We start from the raw sequence: 17323 nt of genomic DNA on the forward strand, positions 1-17323 counted from the left end.
AAGTAATTTATCAGATACTGCTTTATAAAGAGGAAACGCAGTTTACTGATTATTGTGGGAAGTGTGTGGGACCCAGAGCAAGCGGTCGTCCGGGTTCCTCTCATCCCATTGTTCCAGGCCATTTAGGAAAGAGTGTTTCAGGTCCCAGCATGAGCTGGTAAATACGGATTTCGGAACAAAGGAAAATGGGCCAGGTTACTCTCGTTTTTTGAACTGCTACTATCCCTTGGGGATATTTCTGCTTAACCCAAGAATGGTCCCTTGGAATCCGTGTTCATGCTGAAACTGGTCTGTAACCTCCCTCTCTCACGCCGTCCTTGGCAGCTTTCGGCGTAAAGATTATGCTTCCTTCTTAAAAGCTGGGTGTTTGAATGAGGTGGGGCTGTTTGGTTGTACAGGACGGCCGGCGGGGGGTGGCTGATGCTTTCCTGGGGACACCTTTATCTTTTTTTTTTTTTTTTTAATTTTTTTTTTTCAACGTTTTTTATTTATTTTTGGGACAGAGAGAGACAGAGCATGAACGGGGGAGGGGCAGAGAGAGAGGGAGACACAGAGTCGGGAACAGGCTCCAGGCTCCGAGCCGTCAGCCCAGAGCCCGACGCGGGGCTCGAACTCACGGACCGCGAGATCGTGACCTGGCTGAAGTCGGACGCTTAACCGACTGCGCCACCCAGGCGCCCCAAGGGACACCTTTATCTTGACACGGAGCCGGTTGCCACCACTGCTGTATGGCAGGGGCAGGCCACGGAGCCGCAAGGGTGCAGGACAGGCCCGTGGTGAGGACAGTGTCTGGGGAAGAGCAGAAAAGGGCCGTGAAAGTAAAGTGAGCATTCTGTGGTGTCACGCGGGGCCGCCCCCGGGTGTGGAGGTCGTGCCGAGGACGTGGCCCGGGGACGAGCATTCCTTCCTCTGCTCACACCTGCTCCGTGTGCTCATAACACCTGCTCCCTGAAGGTAGCTCGTGCCTCAAACAGTGCTTGTTTCTTGATGTGTAGAATGACACCAAACTTTTAAAAGCCACTGTCCTCTCCCGTTCTCTCTCTTGACCGTAATCAGGGCCACATTTTGTCACCTAGCTGAGGTATTAGCTTTTGTCCCCCTAGGAATTAGACTAGTTTTTATTTCTTTTCTCTTTTCACCCAGATCAGTTTCACCATTTAGCATCTTCTGGGGCTGGAATAGCACAGAGCAGAAAAACAATAAAATTCATGCCTTATTTTCTGAGAGCAGGAGGCCCGTACTATCCCATTCTCAATGCGTCTGCCCCATGTCGACGTCCCACACAGACACACGGGCATTTCCCTGTCCGGTTCGGTTTTTTTCAGGGCTTCGAGGGCCCGCGGTGCCACTTCAGGCGGCCTCCCCTGGCTGGGCTGCTGGCTGATCCTGGAGAGAGGGGGCCTTGGGACCACGGCCCTGGTTCTCAGGCAGCGTTCGCTGTCTCCATGTGCTTTACATCTTTGCTGCTTTTGCGTCACAGACTCGGCCCTGCTTATCCACGTGGTAGAGAATGATAGAACAGTCCACCAAAGGGTGATCTCTTCTGAATCTTGTTCCTGCTGTTCCATAGGAAGCTGAGAACACTCTGCGTCTGATGCAGAACAAGCTGAAGGAAGAAGAAAAGCGTCTGCTCAAGACTGAAGGTAAGCCCACATGGGTAGACCGGGCTGTTTCTTCTGGACCAGCGTTTTTAGCCTCGACAAATGTATGCGTGTATTTAATTTATTTTCAAAAGGCGATTTTCTCAAAACTTCTATATCAAGTACCATTTTAATTCACTCGAGCTCAAGAGACTGGTTCAAATTACACAGCATTCGAAGCACGTTTGATTTTCTTATCAACTAAAATACTGTTTTTCCCTGTTTAAATGATACAGTTTGAGTTATGTATAATATGTAACTATAAAAGAAAATGTGGTCTCGGAGGTCTTTAGGTTCCTTATTTTAGGACCGATAGAAAGCAGGTGTCATTAATGCAGTGCATGTTAGTGGGGCTCTTGATTAGAGTTAGTCCCCTCCCACACACACCCGTCCTGTGTCCCCAGGAATCCAGGATTGTGCAGTGAGGCCATCACCTGGGGGCAAGTGGGGGCTACCCGTATGTGAGAGCTGCGTGCTGGGGAGGGGTGTTCTCCGTGACTGGTTAGCACGTTTCCTCCACGAACTTCACCGAGGTGTCTGGGCGGCCTCAGCACATGGTCTTAATGCCGAATCAATGGCTTTGTCTCGGTTCCTCCTCCTCTTGCTTATTGCTCTCTTTTTTATGATGAAGTATTTTATTCTCTCATGCTTGAGGATGCCGTGTGTGGGACTTGGGACACGTTCCCTCCCTCTCTGTCTCTGGGCCTCTCTCCTTTTGTACTTGTTTTCTGCCTCTCTCTCCTAAATTTCAGGAAACTCTGGAAGGAGAATAGGGAGTGCTGGGAAATCCTTTAGAGGCAAGTTTAGGAAATTCCAGGGGCCTCTCTAGCCAGAGCAGCCCCCCTCACCTCTGTGGTTCCAGGTCAGGCCAGAGAGCCCGAGGCAGCCCTAAGTGATAAGCCTGCATGGAGTTTATCCCCTCCCAGGAGGCCCAGCACAAGTAAGAGCCCTGGTTGGTTGGCTGCACCCTGCCGTGTGCCTGGGCCAACCGTAAGACCTTTGTCATTGGTCTTTATTCTTCTGAACTCACACTTTAATTTTGTGATCCACAGGTGTGGGATCTCTTGAAGGACAAATATTCTTAGGAGCATCTGTGACTTTGCTTTTTTTGGAAAAATAATGTCCCGTTTAAACCAAATTAATGAAGGAAAGCACTTAATTAGCTTGAGGGCAAAGAAGTGAGGAAAATTAGAAGAACCATCCTAAAGTTGTTAAGATGTTCTTTCTTTGCTTTTCTGTGTATGCGGGAACATTGGCCAGAGAGTTGGGATCAGCGGGGAGTTAGATAAAAGGACACTTTCTGAAAGACTTCTCTGAACAGAAAAGGCAAATAGGACACGGACGCAAATTAGGGGTAAGAATGAGCAAAATCCAGGAGCTGAAAGAGCTCATCTTGTTTACACCATCGTGTAGACAGCTGATTCGGTGCAGTAAACCATTGTTGAGTATCTATTCTGGGTGCGAAGAAGGGTTCCTTAGTGGACAAGAGACAGGGATTCTGGGGACCTCGGTGGCTTAGTCGGTTAAGCGTCCGACTTCGGCTCAGGGCATGATGTCCCAGTTCAGGAGTTGAAGCCCTGTGTCAGGCTCTGGGCTGACAGCTCGGAGCCTGCTTCTGATTCTATGTCTCCCTGTCTCTCTGCCCCTCTCCCGCTTGTGCACACTCTCTCTCGTTCTCAAAAATAAATAAAAACATTAAAAAAAATTTAGAAAAACAAAAAAAAGCAATCATTGCTTTAACCAAGCTGGTTGCCAGTGAGAGGAGACAAACAATGAGCAAACTGTGCATGGAAAGTGAAAAATGCCTTTCGGGGTAAAGTAGCTCAGAGAGGGAGATGGTGAGGGTGTGTGGAATTGTGTTTACCTTTTTTTTTAAATTTTTAAATATTTATTTATATTTGAGAGAGAAGGGGGCAGTGTGCGAGTGGGGGATGGGCAGAGAGAGGGAGACACAGAATCTGAAGCAGGCTCTAGGCTCTGAGCTGTCAGCACAGAGCCCGATGTGGGGCTTGAGCTCATGAGCCGTGAGCCAAAGTGACCTGAGCCAAAGTCGGACACTTTGACCGAGCTACCCGGGCAGCCTGCGTTTACTCTTTTTAAGTTCTTTTTTTTTTTTTTTTTTTTTTTTTTTTTGAGAGAGAGAGCATGAGTGGGGTGGGGGGAGAGAGAGAATCCCAAGCAGACTATCCACTATTAGCACAGAGCCCGATGCGGGGCTCAAACTCACAAACCGTGAGATCATGACCTGAGCCGAAGTCAAGAGTTGCACGCTCAACTGACTGAGCCCCCCAGATGCCCTGGAATTGTGTTTTAAATTGGGGGTCAACGTAGGCCTCCTTGGGAGATGCTATTTACGCAAAGGCTGAGAAGTGTAACTTGGAGAGGAAGGAGGTACCGGATGAGGAAAGTCCTGGGAGTCTGTAAGAAAGGGTGAGAACCAGAGCTTAGTGAGGGGATGAGTTTTGCCCAGTGAGGAAACGTGTGGGCGTGCAGGACTCGAGCTCAGGCTGGAAGATGGGTCGTGTGCTGAAGGGCTCCCATCTGATGGCTCCTGTCTTCTCTGTTAAGCAGGAGGTGATGTCACCAAATTGGCTTTGTGGGTTTGGAGTAAGGGCCTGGAGTAAGAGAGAGCAAGTCTGAGTGATCAGAGACAGGTCCTTGCCCTGGGGACCTCAGAGACGAAAAAGGCCAAGTACTTTGTTCACATGCCCTGTGGTCACAGTAAGGACAGCCCTCATCTTCCCACCGTCCTTTTAAACCTCACTGTTCGTGGTAAATTTATAACTGTGCCCTCTACAGGATTCAGCACTGGAGTGTAAGGAATGTAGAGTCCTCTGATTTCATAAAATGACCCACAAATTGCTACAAAGCACTTTAGTAACCTTGCTGGGATTTAGTTTTTATGATATAGTGGAGAGCAAATGTTCTTGCGTTCAACACTTACTTGCTGCATGCCTACTGTGTGTCAGGCCTTGTACCAGCACTGGGGGCACGGTGACAGATAAGGCGCTCAGGGAGCCGAGGCCAGAATGGTGACATCCAGTTCGTAGCCACAAGCCATGTGTGACTCTTGAGCACTTCGAGTGTGGCTCATCCAAATTGAGGAGTGCCGTTGGTAGAAAATATTTTGAAGACTTAGTATGAATGAAAAGTTAAATTACTCATTACTAATACTTTACGTTGTTTACCTGTTGAAATGGTATTTTGGATACATTGGGTTAAGTAAGACATTACTGGAATTAATTGACTTGTTTCTACTTTAATGTAGTCACTAGACCATTTTAAATTAGATCTGTCAGCTGGCATTGTGTTTCTGTTGGACTGTGCCGATGTAGAAGGAGAAACTTGGGGTCGCCTGGGGGGCTCGGCTGGTTGAACATCCATCTTCTGCTCGGGTCGTGATCTTGCAGTTCATGAGTTCAAGCTCCACGTCGGGCTTGCTGCTGTCAGCACGGAGCCTGCTTCACCTCCTGGCTCCCTCTCTCTCTCCCCCTCCCACACTTGCGTGCGCCCCCTTTCTCTCTCTCTCAAAAATAAACAAACATCTAAAAGATAATAATAAATAAAAAGAGAAACCTGAAAAGAAACTGCCTGTAGCTTACGTGGGTATGAAGTAGTGTCTCACTGTGCTTTGATGGTTGTTCCTGTGATGGCTAATGGAGTGCAGCATCTTTTCCTGGCTCGTTGGCCATTCGTACAGATCTTTGGAGAGATGTCTGTTCAAGTCCTTTGGACGTTTTTAAATTGGGTTGTTTTTTTATTATTGGATTGTGAGAGTTATTTGTATATTCTGGATACCAGATCCTTATGCAAATTGTGATTTGCAGATATTTTTCTCTCATTCTCTGGGCCGTCTTTTCACTTCATTAGTGCTGGCTTTTGCTGCACAAACTTTTAATGAAGTCCACGCTGTTAATTTTTCTTCTGTTGTTTGCATTTTTGTGTCATATCTCAGAAACCACTGCCTAATTTAAGGTCACCAGGATTTATCCCTATATTTTCTTGGAAGACTTTTACAGTTTTAACTGTTATCCATTTTGAATTAGTCTTTGCATATGGTGTGAGGTAGGAGTCCAACTCATTGTTGTGCGTGTGGCTCTCTGGTTGTCCCAGCACCATTTGTTGGAAAGACTGTTCTTTCCTCTTTGAATTTTATGGGCACTCTTGTCTGCTATCCTTAACTTGAACGTGTCACTGATAAAACTCGGTGATTTCCATGTCCGCATGCGTTAATTTAGTGTATTGGCTTGAGCTTGTCAGAAGAAATCCTATTGAGCCTGAGAAACATGTATTATTATTATTTTAAAATTCATGATATCATTTGATTTATATTGCAAGGGGTAATGATACAATGTCATAATAAAATGTCCATAAAAAATGAACTCAGATGAATAGTAATTGCGTTTTGTAGTGATTCATTTGTGTTAGTATTTAATTATATTCTCTGTATAGGCTTTTTGTACGGTGGCGGTTTTCAGACAGATTGTGTTGAAGTCCTTGCAGGATGCTATTAGTAACACATCCCTAGTTCCCAGCTTACCCCTTCATGCTGGAGAGCACAGCTCTTCTCTCCACGGCAAAGAAAGCAGAGAACTTTCCCTTGGTGCCCAGGCAGATGCAGCCACCCACTCACCCACTTAGAGCAGGGGCTGAGCAAAGCCTTTTCGTAGACGAACAATTACTGTACTTCCAAACTGACCTCTGAGTCATTGGTCAGCACAGCGACTGCAAACTCCTCCTGCTCTGTCCTTCCAAAACCAGTGTCTCTCCCCGGTCACAGGGAGTCAGCTGGGCAGTGAAAGCTTTTTCTCTCCACTGTGGAAACTCTCCTCCTCTAAGTTCCCATTAGGAAATGTCTAACCCACACAAGACTCTGAAAGAGTATTTAAGAAATTAACGTGTAAGAAATTAACGTGTAAGGCTGTCGCACATCTCACAATGTGAGAACGCCCTCTCTTTGTGTATCTCTGTAAGGGAATTTTCTCCAGGAAAGGAGATCGTGAGCACGAGTTCTTACAGCCACTCACTAGATCACCGTCTTTCTCAGGCCAGCCTTTCCTGGCCTGCTCTCATTGTCGCCTGCAGGCCTGTTTTGGTGCAATCCCTCACCTTTTCAGTGGGCTCTGTCTCCTCATCTCTGTTACCCACAAAGAGCTCGAGTCGTGGTAACGCCTCCTAATCGTGAACAGAGAATGGACTTTGCCCCCAGTTAACCAAGAACTTCCAGCTATACCTTGACAGCTGGTGATTCAAATTGTAGTTCACCTACCAGAATAGTATTCTGACCCAGTTTTGTCTTGCTTGGGAAAATTGTTTAAAGAAAGTAACCCAGTATATCCTTGTTTGCATTAACCCTTCTAAGTATCTACAGGCCAATCCTAAGAGTCTCATAAAATCTAATGCAGCAGAAGGAAGGCTGAGAAGTGCAAATGGTTTTGCACAAGAGCCTTTTGGATACAAGCTGTTTCAGAGGTAGTGATGGAGCCGCCCTTTTGTTTTGCCTACTTGTGTTGCTCCCAGGTAATGACGACTCGGACATTGACATCCAGGAGGAAGACGAATCTGACAGTGAATTGGAGGAGAGACGGCTGTCCAAGCCGCGGACGGCCATGGAGGTGCTCATGCAAGGTAGCACGACTTCTTTCTCTTGTCCTCCCTCCCGTGCCCTGTCATAGTACACTCCGGGTGGCCCCTGCTCCAGGGTTTATCCTGCTCTGTTGTTTATCAGGATTCAGCTCTTAAAGTCCTCTGTGTGGTCACCTTTGCTGCTAATACTCTTACCTGTGGTCTCAAGAATAGCTGATTGTTCTTTGTGTCCTGGTCACAGAGGCCATGGGAACACACTGCTTCTGCCACTGAGCTGTGTTCTGTCCTTTTTTGGGTCCAAACTGTTCTCAGTGCACTTGCATCCCGTGTAATCAGAGAATTATGCACAGAGAAGGGACTCACACAACCATCTCTGCCTGTAAAAAGCCTAGTTGTTTCTGCTTTCTCACTGGTAAAGAGCAATAAAATATCTGGACAAGTGTGGGTGCTCCCCTGGGATCTTCTTGAGGTCCCACTTTCCATCCTAAAGGGGTCCCGGTCAGTGGCTTATGGGGGTGGTCCTTCCACATTGCCTTTTCACACAGAGGCAAGCACACACATACAGTGAAACTTAGACACAAAGACCACCTGAGACATTTTTTAACCTAAATGGGACCAGACTCTGTGCATAGTTTTGCCGCTTGCTTTTTGTTTTTTAATGTTTATTTTGGGGGGGGGGGAGGGGCAGAGAGCTAGGGAGACCGAGAGTCTGAAATAGGCTCCAGGCTCCAAGCTGTCAGCACAGAGCCCACCGCGCGTCCCGGACTCGTGAATGGTGAAATCCTGACCTGAGCCAAAGTTGGACGCCCAACTGACCGAGCCACTCAGGCACCTCCTGCAACTTGCTTTTTAAAAACATTATGATGAAATATATTAGAACTCCTCCCGTGTCAGGAAAATACAATTCTGCTTCGTTCTTTTTGACAGCTGCATAGTATTCCACAGTGTGATCATACCTGGGGTTTATTCAGGCATTCCCATATTGAAAGATATTTATTTTATTTTTCTTTTCCTCGTAGATACATCCTTCTGTTTATCTTCAGTGTTTGTACCATTCAAGGGGGAATTCTTAGGTCAAAGGTTATGTAAATTTTTATTTTGATAGATATTACTACATTGCCCTATACTTGCCTTTAAACTTTTTTTTTTTAATGTTTATTTATTTTTGAGACAGAGAGAGACAGAGCATGAATGGGGGAGGGTCAGAGAGAGAGGGAGACACAGAATCCGAAGCAGGCTCCAGGCTCTGAGCTGTCAGCACAGAGCCCGACGTGGGGCTCGAACTCACGGACAGCGAGATCATGACCTGAGCCGAAGTCGGACGCTCAACCGACTGAGCCGCCCAGGTGCCCCTATACTTGCCTTTAAAAACATTTATCTACCATTTGTTAATTTTGGGAGCAGTTTGCATTTTTTTTTTAAATTTTTTTTAATGTTTTTATTTATTTTTGAGACAGAGACAGAGCATGAGCAGGGGAGGGGCAGAGAGAGAGGGAGACACAGAATCTGAAACAGGCTCCAGGCTCCGAGCTGTCAGCACAGAGCCTGACCTGGGGCTCGAACTCACGGACTGTAAGATCATGACCTGAGCCGAAGTCGGAAGCCCAACCGACCGAGCCACCCAGGCGCCCCAGTTTGCATTTTTATATACACAACATATTTAAGAGGTGAATTATCTTCATTTGATACTAACTCTTCCTGCTAACTGCCCTTATTCTAGGTTCGGCTGTTCTTTATTACATTTTCCTTTTTACATAAGTTACTTAGATGCTCTGATGTCTTTTCCTTTTATTTTTAACAGCTTCATGATACAAATAGAGGTTAGAGGTTATGACTCCCATTCTGTAGATGGGAGCTGAGGCTCTGGAAAGGTAGATATTTGGCTCAGGAGAATCTCATAGAGGCACTGGGGCTCCTGAATTCTGCTGACCATTCAGCCTGCAGGAGTCAAGTCACAAAGTCCATTTCTAAAAATTATAAATAAGGGCTTTGGACAACACAAGACTTGCATTTGATCTGAGTGAGGGAAAGTTTCCTTAAATAGCTCTTGGTAGTCACCCCAGGCCTGTCCCGAGTGAGCTCCTCTCTGGGCTGCCCTCGCTGCCCTTGCCCCGAGGCCTTGACCTGGGGTCACGGCTATTCCTTTGTCAGCCTCCGGGTGTGATGCAGCTGTCTGCTTCTGCCCCGTGCAGGATGGCTCCTGAGTGTTGGCAGAAGTCCCCTGTCAGCAACCCTGACTTCCAGAGGAGAGAGGAGAATCCCTGAGATAATGGAGTTGGTGGGGGGGGGGGGGGGGGAGGGGGGGCGGCGCAGGTTTGAAAGATGAACTAAGTGTGATACTTAGTTTTTTCTCTTTGAAGCTCATAGATTCAAATACATTGGTCCCTGGAGGAAGACTTTGTTTTTCCAACGGATAGCACAGCTATCTGTTACTCATAGTGGGATTCACTGATTTTTCTTACAACATTTACAGGATGCATATATATTTTTCTGACTTCCGAGTTAATGATTATATTTTATTGCCCTTTTCCTTTTTTTCAAAGTGGAAATCTAGAAAATCTATTGTGGTTTATTATAGTTTTGATTATTTGGATGCTACCTAAGTAAATTTTTTAGTGTGATTCTTGTTTTCCCCAATTTTCTAAAGGAAAGCAAATCTTGAATACCATTCCTTGCCTTTTTTTTTAAACATTTATTTATTTTTGAGACAGAGAGAGACAGAGCATGAGCAGGGGAGGGTCAAAGAGAGAGGGAGACACAGAATTCGAAACAGACTCCAGGCTCTGAGCTGTCAGCCCAGATCCCGATGCGGGGCTCGAACTCACGGATCGCGAGATCATGACCTGAGCCGAAGTCGGATGCCCAACCGACTGAGCCACCTAGGCGCCCTGCCTTTTTTTTTTTTTTTTTTTTTTTTTTTTAATGAGGTTTTCCTAATTTCTTCATGCTTTGGTTCTCCTCAGGAAGACCTAGCAAACTCATCGTGGGCACAATGCAGGGTGGAGACTCCGATGACGACGTGAGTCCCAACGAGCTCCCCTTAGCTGTTCCGTTCTTCCTGCTCCGGGGCTGGCTTTGTAGATGAGCCGTGCGCCTCAGCCTAGCCCGCTGCTGGGCGTACGGCAGAGCTGGGCCCCCCAGGAGCTGGACTCTCCTCTGCTTGTTGATGTGTTGATGGCTCTTTTCTTTTCCAATGAATGTGCTTTCCCTCCCACCCCCGCTTTTTTTCCTTCTCCCTGTTCTTTCCATTCTCGCTTTCCAAAGACGGAAGCAGCACCAGCTCTCTTAGGTCAGTGCAGGACTTCCAGCTCCAAGAAGCAGGTTGGTTTTCTTTTCACCTCATGTGTGTGTGTGTGTGTGTGTGTGTGTGTGTGTGTGTGTGTGTGTGTGTGTTGGCCTGTTCAGGGCCAGCAGAGCCTTCCCTCCCAGTGATGGCTCTGTCTCCTGGGTGAGAGCCACGCCAACCGGGTCCCACAGAGATCGGAGAACTTCCCTATGCTGAGGAGGAGGGGTGAGTGTGAGCCACGAGACAAGAAAGGTCGTTAGGCCCTTGAACTGTAATCTAGAAAAGAATGGAACCTGCTGAGCTCCTGGGGTCAAGACCAGCCCTCTCTTCAGTTCCATTCTGGGGAGGGAACGGAAAAGGAGGCTGTCCTGAGACCAGGGCCTCAGAGAGGCTGGGCAAGAGGCTGGGACATCAGGCTGCCGGTGCCTTGAGTGTCACTGACTTAATACTGACGGGGGAAACGAACCGGGATGGGGAACCCGGTCCTTGCCAGGGCCCCACAGGTGGGGCTGCACCGTCCATTGCCCCGGGCCTGCCTTCTTGGTGGCAGTCCCTGGCAAGCCTGTGAGGCCCCAGAAACAAGGGGTGACTGGGCTGACAGAGCACAGACCTCCTTATCAGGTCGTGTGCCACCTGTGTCTGGAGTGTGGCTCTAGTGGCTGCACAGGGACAGAGCAGGAGTTGACATTCTTGTACAAAAGATCCCTCCATTTAGTGCCAACATTGTGTATTGTTACCGAAATCCACAGAGGGAGAGGGTTTGCTGGGCAAGATGCGCAGAGAAGGTGGGGCCTTGGAATCGCAGAAGGTAGTCTTCGAGAAGCAGAGAAACCACCTCAAACATGTTTAACAGAGTCGGGCTGGATGCTCAAATAGCTTCTGCCCACCCGTCTTACCCATTCGAGGCACGAATAGGAAGTCTGGCGTGGGGGCTGGGGATGCCCGGAAGGCACCGTCGGCTCCCTTGTCTTACGATCTGCTTGCTCAGGTGCGTAGCTCTCTCGTCTCAGAACAAATGCCCGAGTGACAGCTCACACGTCCTCTGCGCCTGTTGTCGCTTGTTGGTTTTAGGGAGGCCGCCTCCGCACCTGGCCCAGGCGTACGGGCTCGTCCTTTGTGTGCGCACTCGTCCGCACGACAGACACTTGCTGAGTGCCTGTTACGTGCAGGTGTTACAGATGATGGGGAATGCGTCCCCGCCTCTAGGAAGCTCACGTTCCGGCAGTAACCAAGGGAATACGTCGGGTCATAGTGGCCAGAAGAAAAGAAAGCAGTTCAGGGAACGGAATGACAGCGTTGAGGGAGGAGGTTGGTGTCTTTTGATCGGTCAGGGGATGTCTCTGTGATCGGGTGACATTTGGCAGAGGCCTGAACGGAAGGAACGGAAGGTGGTGCAGGGAAGGGCATCCAGAACACAGGGAATATGGCTCCTGCTTTGGAGGTGTAGAGACGGTGGTGCGACTGGGATGGAGTGGATGGCAGACAGGAGCGGCAGGATGGGGAGCGGGGGGCGCCAGAGCTTGGCAGGACCTGATGAGGACCCGGGGTTTTCTCTGAGTGCTGTGGGAAGGGGCCGAGGACCGCGAGCCCGGCTGTGCCAGAGCCGACTGGCATTGAAGAGAGCCTAGTCAGGAGGCACTTGCGGGAGCCGGAGGGGCTGGCGGCTCAGCCTAGGGTGGTAGCAGCGAAGGTGTTAAGAAGTCGTCGGATTCTGGATGTTTCCATGGTCTGAACCATGAAGTTGTGTTAACTAGACATGGGGCGTGAGAGGACGAGAAATGAAGGACACCCCAGCTTGTGGCGTACTGGCTGACGGCACAGGTAGCCTTGGCATGTCCCGAGGTGGGTGGGGCTTGGGGAGCGGCGCAGGAGTTGGGGTTGGGACATGCTACGCATGCAGTGCCTGCCAGCCATCCACGTGCTGGGGTCGAACGGCCAGTTGGAATTCAAGTCTGGAGTTCAGGGGTCAGGCCTGGGCTGGAGTTGAGTTTGCAGCCGCGTTCGAGCTGCAAGGATACATGTGATTGTGTGAGGGGAGAGAGTAGAAAGAGGAGAGGAGGGAGCCTCAGGGCTCTGAGCTGAGCCGCGTCGTAGAGTCAGAGAGACGGAGGGTGTAGGGACGCGTGAGATTGGAAGATGCAGGAGTGCAGTGGGGCGAGCACCTGAGAGAAGGGCGCCCTGCAGCACAGGGTGGCTTTCAAGCAAGAAGGCGCAGGCTGGAGGTCACACCAGATGCCGGAGCTGCGCCCATTGGATTTGAATTCCTCTGTTTCAAGAGCAGTCGTGGGATTGGCAGGTGAAGCCTGCTGAGTATGTTGAGGACACAGCGAGAGGAGAGCCAATGGGGGGGGGGGGGGGTTCAGCGCTCCTTCAAGGAGTTTCACTGTTGCCAGGGGAGGGGGTTGCAGAGCAACAGGGCAGAGTAGCTGGCAAGGAAGATGGGATTAAGTTGAGGGTTGTTGTTTTGTATTTTTAAGAAGGAAATTGCAGCATGTATGTATGCTGGTGGGAGTGGTCTGGCTCGAGCCATCTTGGTTTACCTGGGACGCATGACTTATAGTTTTGGGTTTTAAGTTTATTTATTTATTTTGAGAGCGAGAGAGAAAGCGCATGTGAGAGCGCTAGTGAGGGAAGGGCAGAGAGAAAGAGAAAGGGAGAATCCCAAGCAGGTTCTGTGCTGTGAGCGCAGAGCCCGATGGCAGGCTCAAACATTCGAACCGTGGGATCGTGACCTGAACTGAAGTCCAGAGGCAGAAGCTTAACTGAACGAGCCCCCCAGGTGCCCCAGCACTTGCAGCTCTAAAGCCCGGCTGAGCTGGTCACCCCAGATCTAGGCGAGGGACACACTGTTCCTTTTATTTTGCCCAATTCCCGGGTGGCTTTCCACCCCCAGTCTGGTAAAAGCCAAAATAAACCCCCTTCCTAATCTCCAAGCCCCTCGGTCCTTGTTATCCACTGGTGGGTCTCTGGGCCCCCGGAGCAGAGCGGCATCCGGTGGTGTTTCTGAGACCTCAGTGGGAAAGCCGGCCCCTGCAGCACCGGGTGTAGACTGCACGCTCGTATCTGAGGATCACTGCTTAGATGATCCGTTTGTGTTTGTCTTTGAGCCAACAAAGGTCCCCTTCTCACGCCCCACGCCCCACTGCTTCTCTGCCGAGCTCTTCCTTCACGTGTGGGTGTTGCTAGTTAACTGAGCTACTGGTGGAAAGGGGCCTCTGCTGACAAGCTGTCAGAAAGAGACGGGCCGTCAGCTGTGTTTGCCGTCTTCCTGTAGGAGGACTCGGAGGACAGTGAGATTGACATGGAGGGCGATGAAGAAGACGACGATTTGGAAGACGAGAGCGTTGCTGTCACGCCAGCGAAGCCCAGTCGAAGGATCCGGAAACCCGAGCCCCTGGATGAGAGCGACAATGACTTCTGACCTTTGTGCCAAGAGACCGGACAGATTAAATCCCTCAGATCTGTAGGTAAACGGGAAGTTAGAAGGTTAGGAGGGAAACCGATTTCACGCGCTAAACCAGCTGGACTTGTTAATGAAGCAACACCTCGGTCTGTAGCCTCCTCCAGGTCACTCCACGGAGCTTCAGCGAACTTGGGAAACGCCTGTGTTCTAAGAGATGCACCTCCACAGGACGAAAACCCGAGGAGAAATAAGGGCCAACGCTGTTCATCTTGGCAGTTGTTGTCAAGCGTTTCCGCCAGGAGTCGGGGGTGGGGGGTATAGACCCGGGCTGGGCACAGGACTCAGTTTAGGAATTGGCTGGGGGGGGGGGGGGGGGGAGGGGGCGGGGAGGCACCTGACTCCTCTTGACCTGTACAATTTAGAACATTTACTGTACTTCGGCTTTTAATTCTAGCTTTTATTTCGTTGTATGGTCCTATTTTCTTCTGCACGTTTGCGATACCAAGCTTTAAATGTATTTTACTAAAATTTCCTGAATGAAAGTTAGCTAAGTTAGATGAAAACCCACTTTCTTTCAAATCCAGGCAACAGAGAGACGCTCCGGAATAAAAGCACTTCATTTTCTCTCAGAAGGTTGACATCCCTTCCTAGGAAAGCTAGTTAAAGGAAAGCTGTTTCTGACTAAAAAACTTAACCAGGATTGCATTAGGTTGAGTAGCACTAGGATAATGTCGCTGATGTGAAGTGAGAAGTGACAGGTGGAGATGTGTCGTTTCTGATACGGAAACACAGAGCAGCTCTCACAGATTTTTCAGTTATGAACGCAGAAGTCTTCTGAAGTTACTTAACTCTTAACAAATGTATTTAATACCGTATTTTTATATTATTAAATAAGTTTTACTTGAAACTATAATTACGTTGTTTATATTCACCTATAACGTAAAATATTTAAGAAAAGTTCACAGGTTACTGTGTACATGTCAACTTTTAGGAGATAATGTGATGATTATTTCTATCATCTTTGCTGTTTCCTCTATCTTTTCCCAACTCCTGTGCCGGAGATTACTCCTTTTTTTTTTTTTCAATTTTTATTTTTTAAATTTACATCCACATTAGCATCTAGTGCAACAATGATTTCAGGAGTAGATTCCTTGATGCCCCTTCCCCATTTAGCCCATCCCCCCTCCCACAGCCCCTCCAGCAACCCTCCGTTTGTTCTCCATATTTATGAGTCTCTTCTGTTTTGTCCCCATCCCTGTTTTGATATTATTTTTGTTTCCCTTCCCTTATGTTCATCTGTTTGGTGTCTTAAAGTCCTTAAACTCCTTCACTCCTTAAAGTGAAGGACTCCTTCACTCCTTAAAGTGAAGGACTCCTTCACTTTAAGGACTCCTTAAAGTCCTTCACTCCTTAAAGAGTGAAGTCCTCTGATATCTGTCTTTCTCTGACTAATTTCACTTAGCATAATACCCTCCAGTTCCATCCACATAGTTGCAAATGGCAAGATTTCATTCTTTTTGATTGCCCAGTAATACTCCATTGTATATATAGACCACATCTTCTTTATCCATTCATCCATCGATGGACATTGGGCTCTTTCCATCATTTGGCTGTTGTTGATAGTGCTGCTGTAAACATTGGGGTGCGTATGCCCCTTCGAAACAGCATATCTGTATCCCTTGCATAAATACCTAGTAGTGCCACTGCTGGGTCGTAGGGTAGTTCTATTTGTAGTTTTTTGAGGAACCTCCATACTGTTTTCCACAGTGGCTGCACCAGCTTGCATTCCCAAGAGATTACTCCTGTTTTAAAACGGCATTCGGTTAATTTGGCAGTGATGGAGATGTGCCCTCTTTGAAATGACGCACTCACAGGGAATGGGGTGTGTGGGCGCTGTGCTCACCCCCACAGAGCCCTGCCTTCCACGGCATCGTCCTGGATGTTATCATTTTGGTTTCCCTGACTCTGACCTGACTTATCTTTTGAAAAAAAAAAAAAAAAAAAACAAAAACAAAAAACAAAAAACCAAAAAATGTATTTCTCTTTTCCTTTTGTGATGCTCTCTTCTTTTTTAAAAAAATGTTTATGTATTTATTTTTGAGAGAGAAAGAACAAGCCGGGGAGGGGCAGAGAGAGAAGGGGAGGGAGAGAATCCCAAGCAGTCTCTGCGCTGTCACCTCAGAGCCCAGCACAGGGCTAGAACTCATGAAGCGTGAGATCATGACCTGAGCCAAAATCAAGAGACAGACGCTTAACCGACTGAGCCCCCAGGCGCCCCTTCCTTATGTGATTCTTTCTTCTCTTGGGCGTTAACAGGGGAGCCTGACCCAAGCTGCAGGTAACCCCTCCTCCAATAGAGGCTCCAGTGCCGTGTGCGGTTTATGATTTCACCTCTTCCTTCGTGGTCCCTCATCCCTTGGTTAACTACTGCACAGTCTCCCCATGGAGTGGCACTTCCTTCCTCGGGCAGCTTCTGTCAGCAAAGGAGCTTCAAGTACCTGATCGTAGTTACCAGTGTGTGTCTGTCACTGTAACAGATCCAGGAGTCAGATAAGTACAAGAGCTTGATGACCTCGTGTCTTTTGTTTTGGGCCAAGCGTCAGAACAGACTCGGGCCCCAAAGAAGATTGTCTGATTAGGTCAATGAAAAACCCTCATTTAGATCATTGCCAATAGTTCTTTGTTTTTAGCCGTGTAACTAAAGGACCTCTTAAAATGCTTTCCAGATGTGTATTGACTGAAAATGTCAAGGAAGTTTTTAAGTCATTAATTTTTTTTGGTGGTAGCCATCAAGAACCAAGTCCAAGGACTTCTCGCACTGAGAGGTCTGAAGAACTTGCTGTTTCGGCTGGGCGGGGCAGAATACCTGCGAGCACTCTTTCGTTCGCGTTTTAAACTGTAACATCGTGTCGTGCCGAACGTCTGAAAGGAAGTGGGTTTGGCTGAAGTTAGCAACACGCCACATAAATATCACAGTGGTTAGACTGGCCCGGGAGACTCCGAGGTGCTGGAATCCGGGACTGGTTGAATTGCAAGAGAACTCAAACTGCCCGGAACAAAAGTCCTTGCAATGAGGATGTGAGTGGAAGAGGAGGAACGAGAGCTCAAGCAGGGATGTCGTGAGGGGAAAACGTAACTGATGGAAAAACCAGTGTGTCTGTGAAACGGTATTCTGATTGTACACTTCTCTTGGCGATTCGGAAAGAATTAAGCCATAGTGACACAGAAAATGGAGTTTTTAAAAAAGGTGCACTGTTCATTCTAAGAACGATAAAGTCCTTATGAGAAAATGGCGCAGGAGTGATCAATGGTAATAAAGTTAAAAGACGGACACTGACGATGTCAACAAAAACCATGCTCTAACTCCGTCAGAAAGAAGGAGAAACAGAGTGGGAATATAAGCTGACG

At 48.2% G+C, this 17323-nt stretch overlaps 1 protein-coding gene across 3 annotated transcripts in view; it reads left to right on the forward strand.

Annotated features, from left to right (window-relative positions):
- The window catches only part of CLUAP1 (clusterin associated protein 1), a 34902-nt gene extending 20657 nt beyond the window's left edge, over positions 1–14245 (forward strand). For 2 of the 3 annotated variants that reach the window (XM_019468406.2, XM_019468408.2), the window contains exons 9-13: positions 1571–1643; positions 7161–7268; positions 10190–10245; positions 10491–10547; positions 13787–14245. In XM_019468406.2, the coding sequence (XP_019323951.1) occupies positions 1571–1643; positions 7161–7268; positions 10190–10245; positions 10491–10547; positions 13787–13933 (441 nt within the window). In that variant the 3' untranslated portion in view covers positions 13934–14245. The remainder of the gene's footprint in view (positions 1–1570; positions 1644–7160; positions 7269–10189; positions 10246–10490; positions 10548–13786) is intronic. The other variant, XM_019468409.2, reaches the window with a different exon arrangement.
- The last annotated feature ends 3078 nt before the right edge of the window (positions 14246–17323 follow it).

Source organism: Panthera pardus, unplaced genomic scaffold, assembly GCF_024362965.1.
Source record: "Panthera pardus isolate Hobbes unplaced genomic scaffold, ASM2436296v1 HiC_scaffold_4, whole genome shotgun sequence".
Classification (NCBI taxonomy): Eukaryota; Metazoa; Chordata; class Mammalia; order Carnivora; family Felidae; genus Panthera; species Panthera pardus.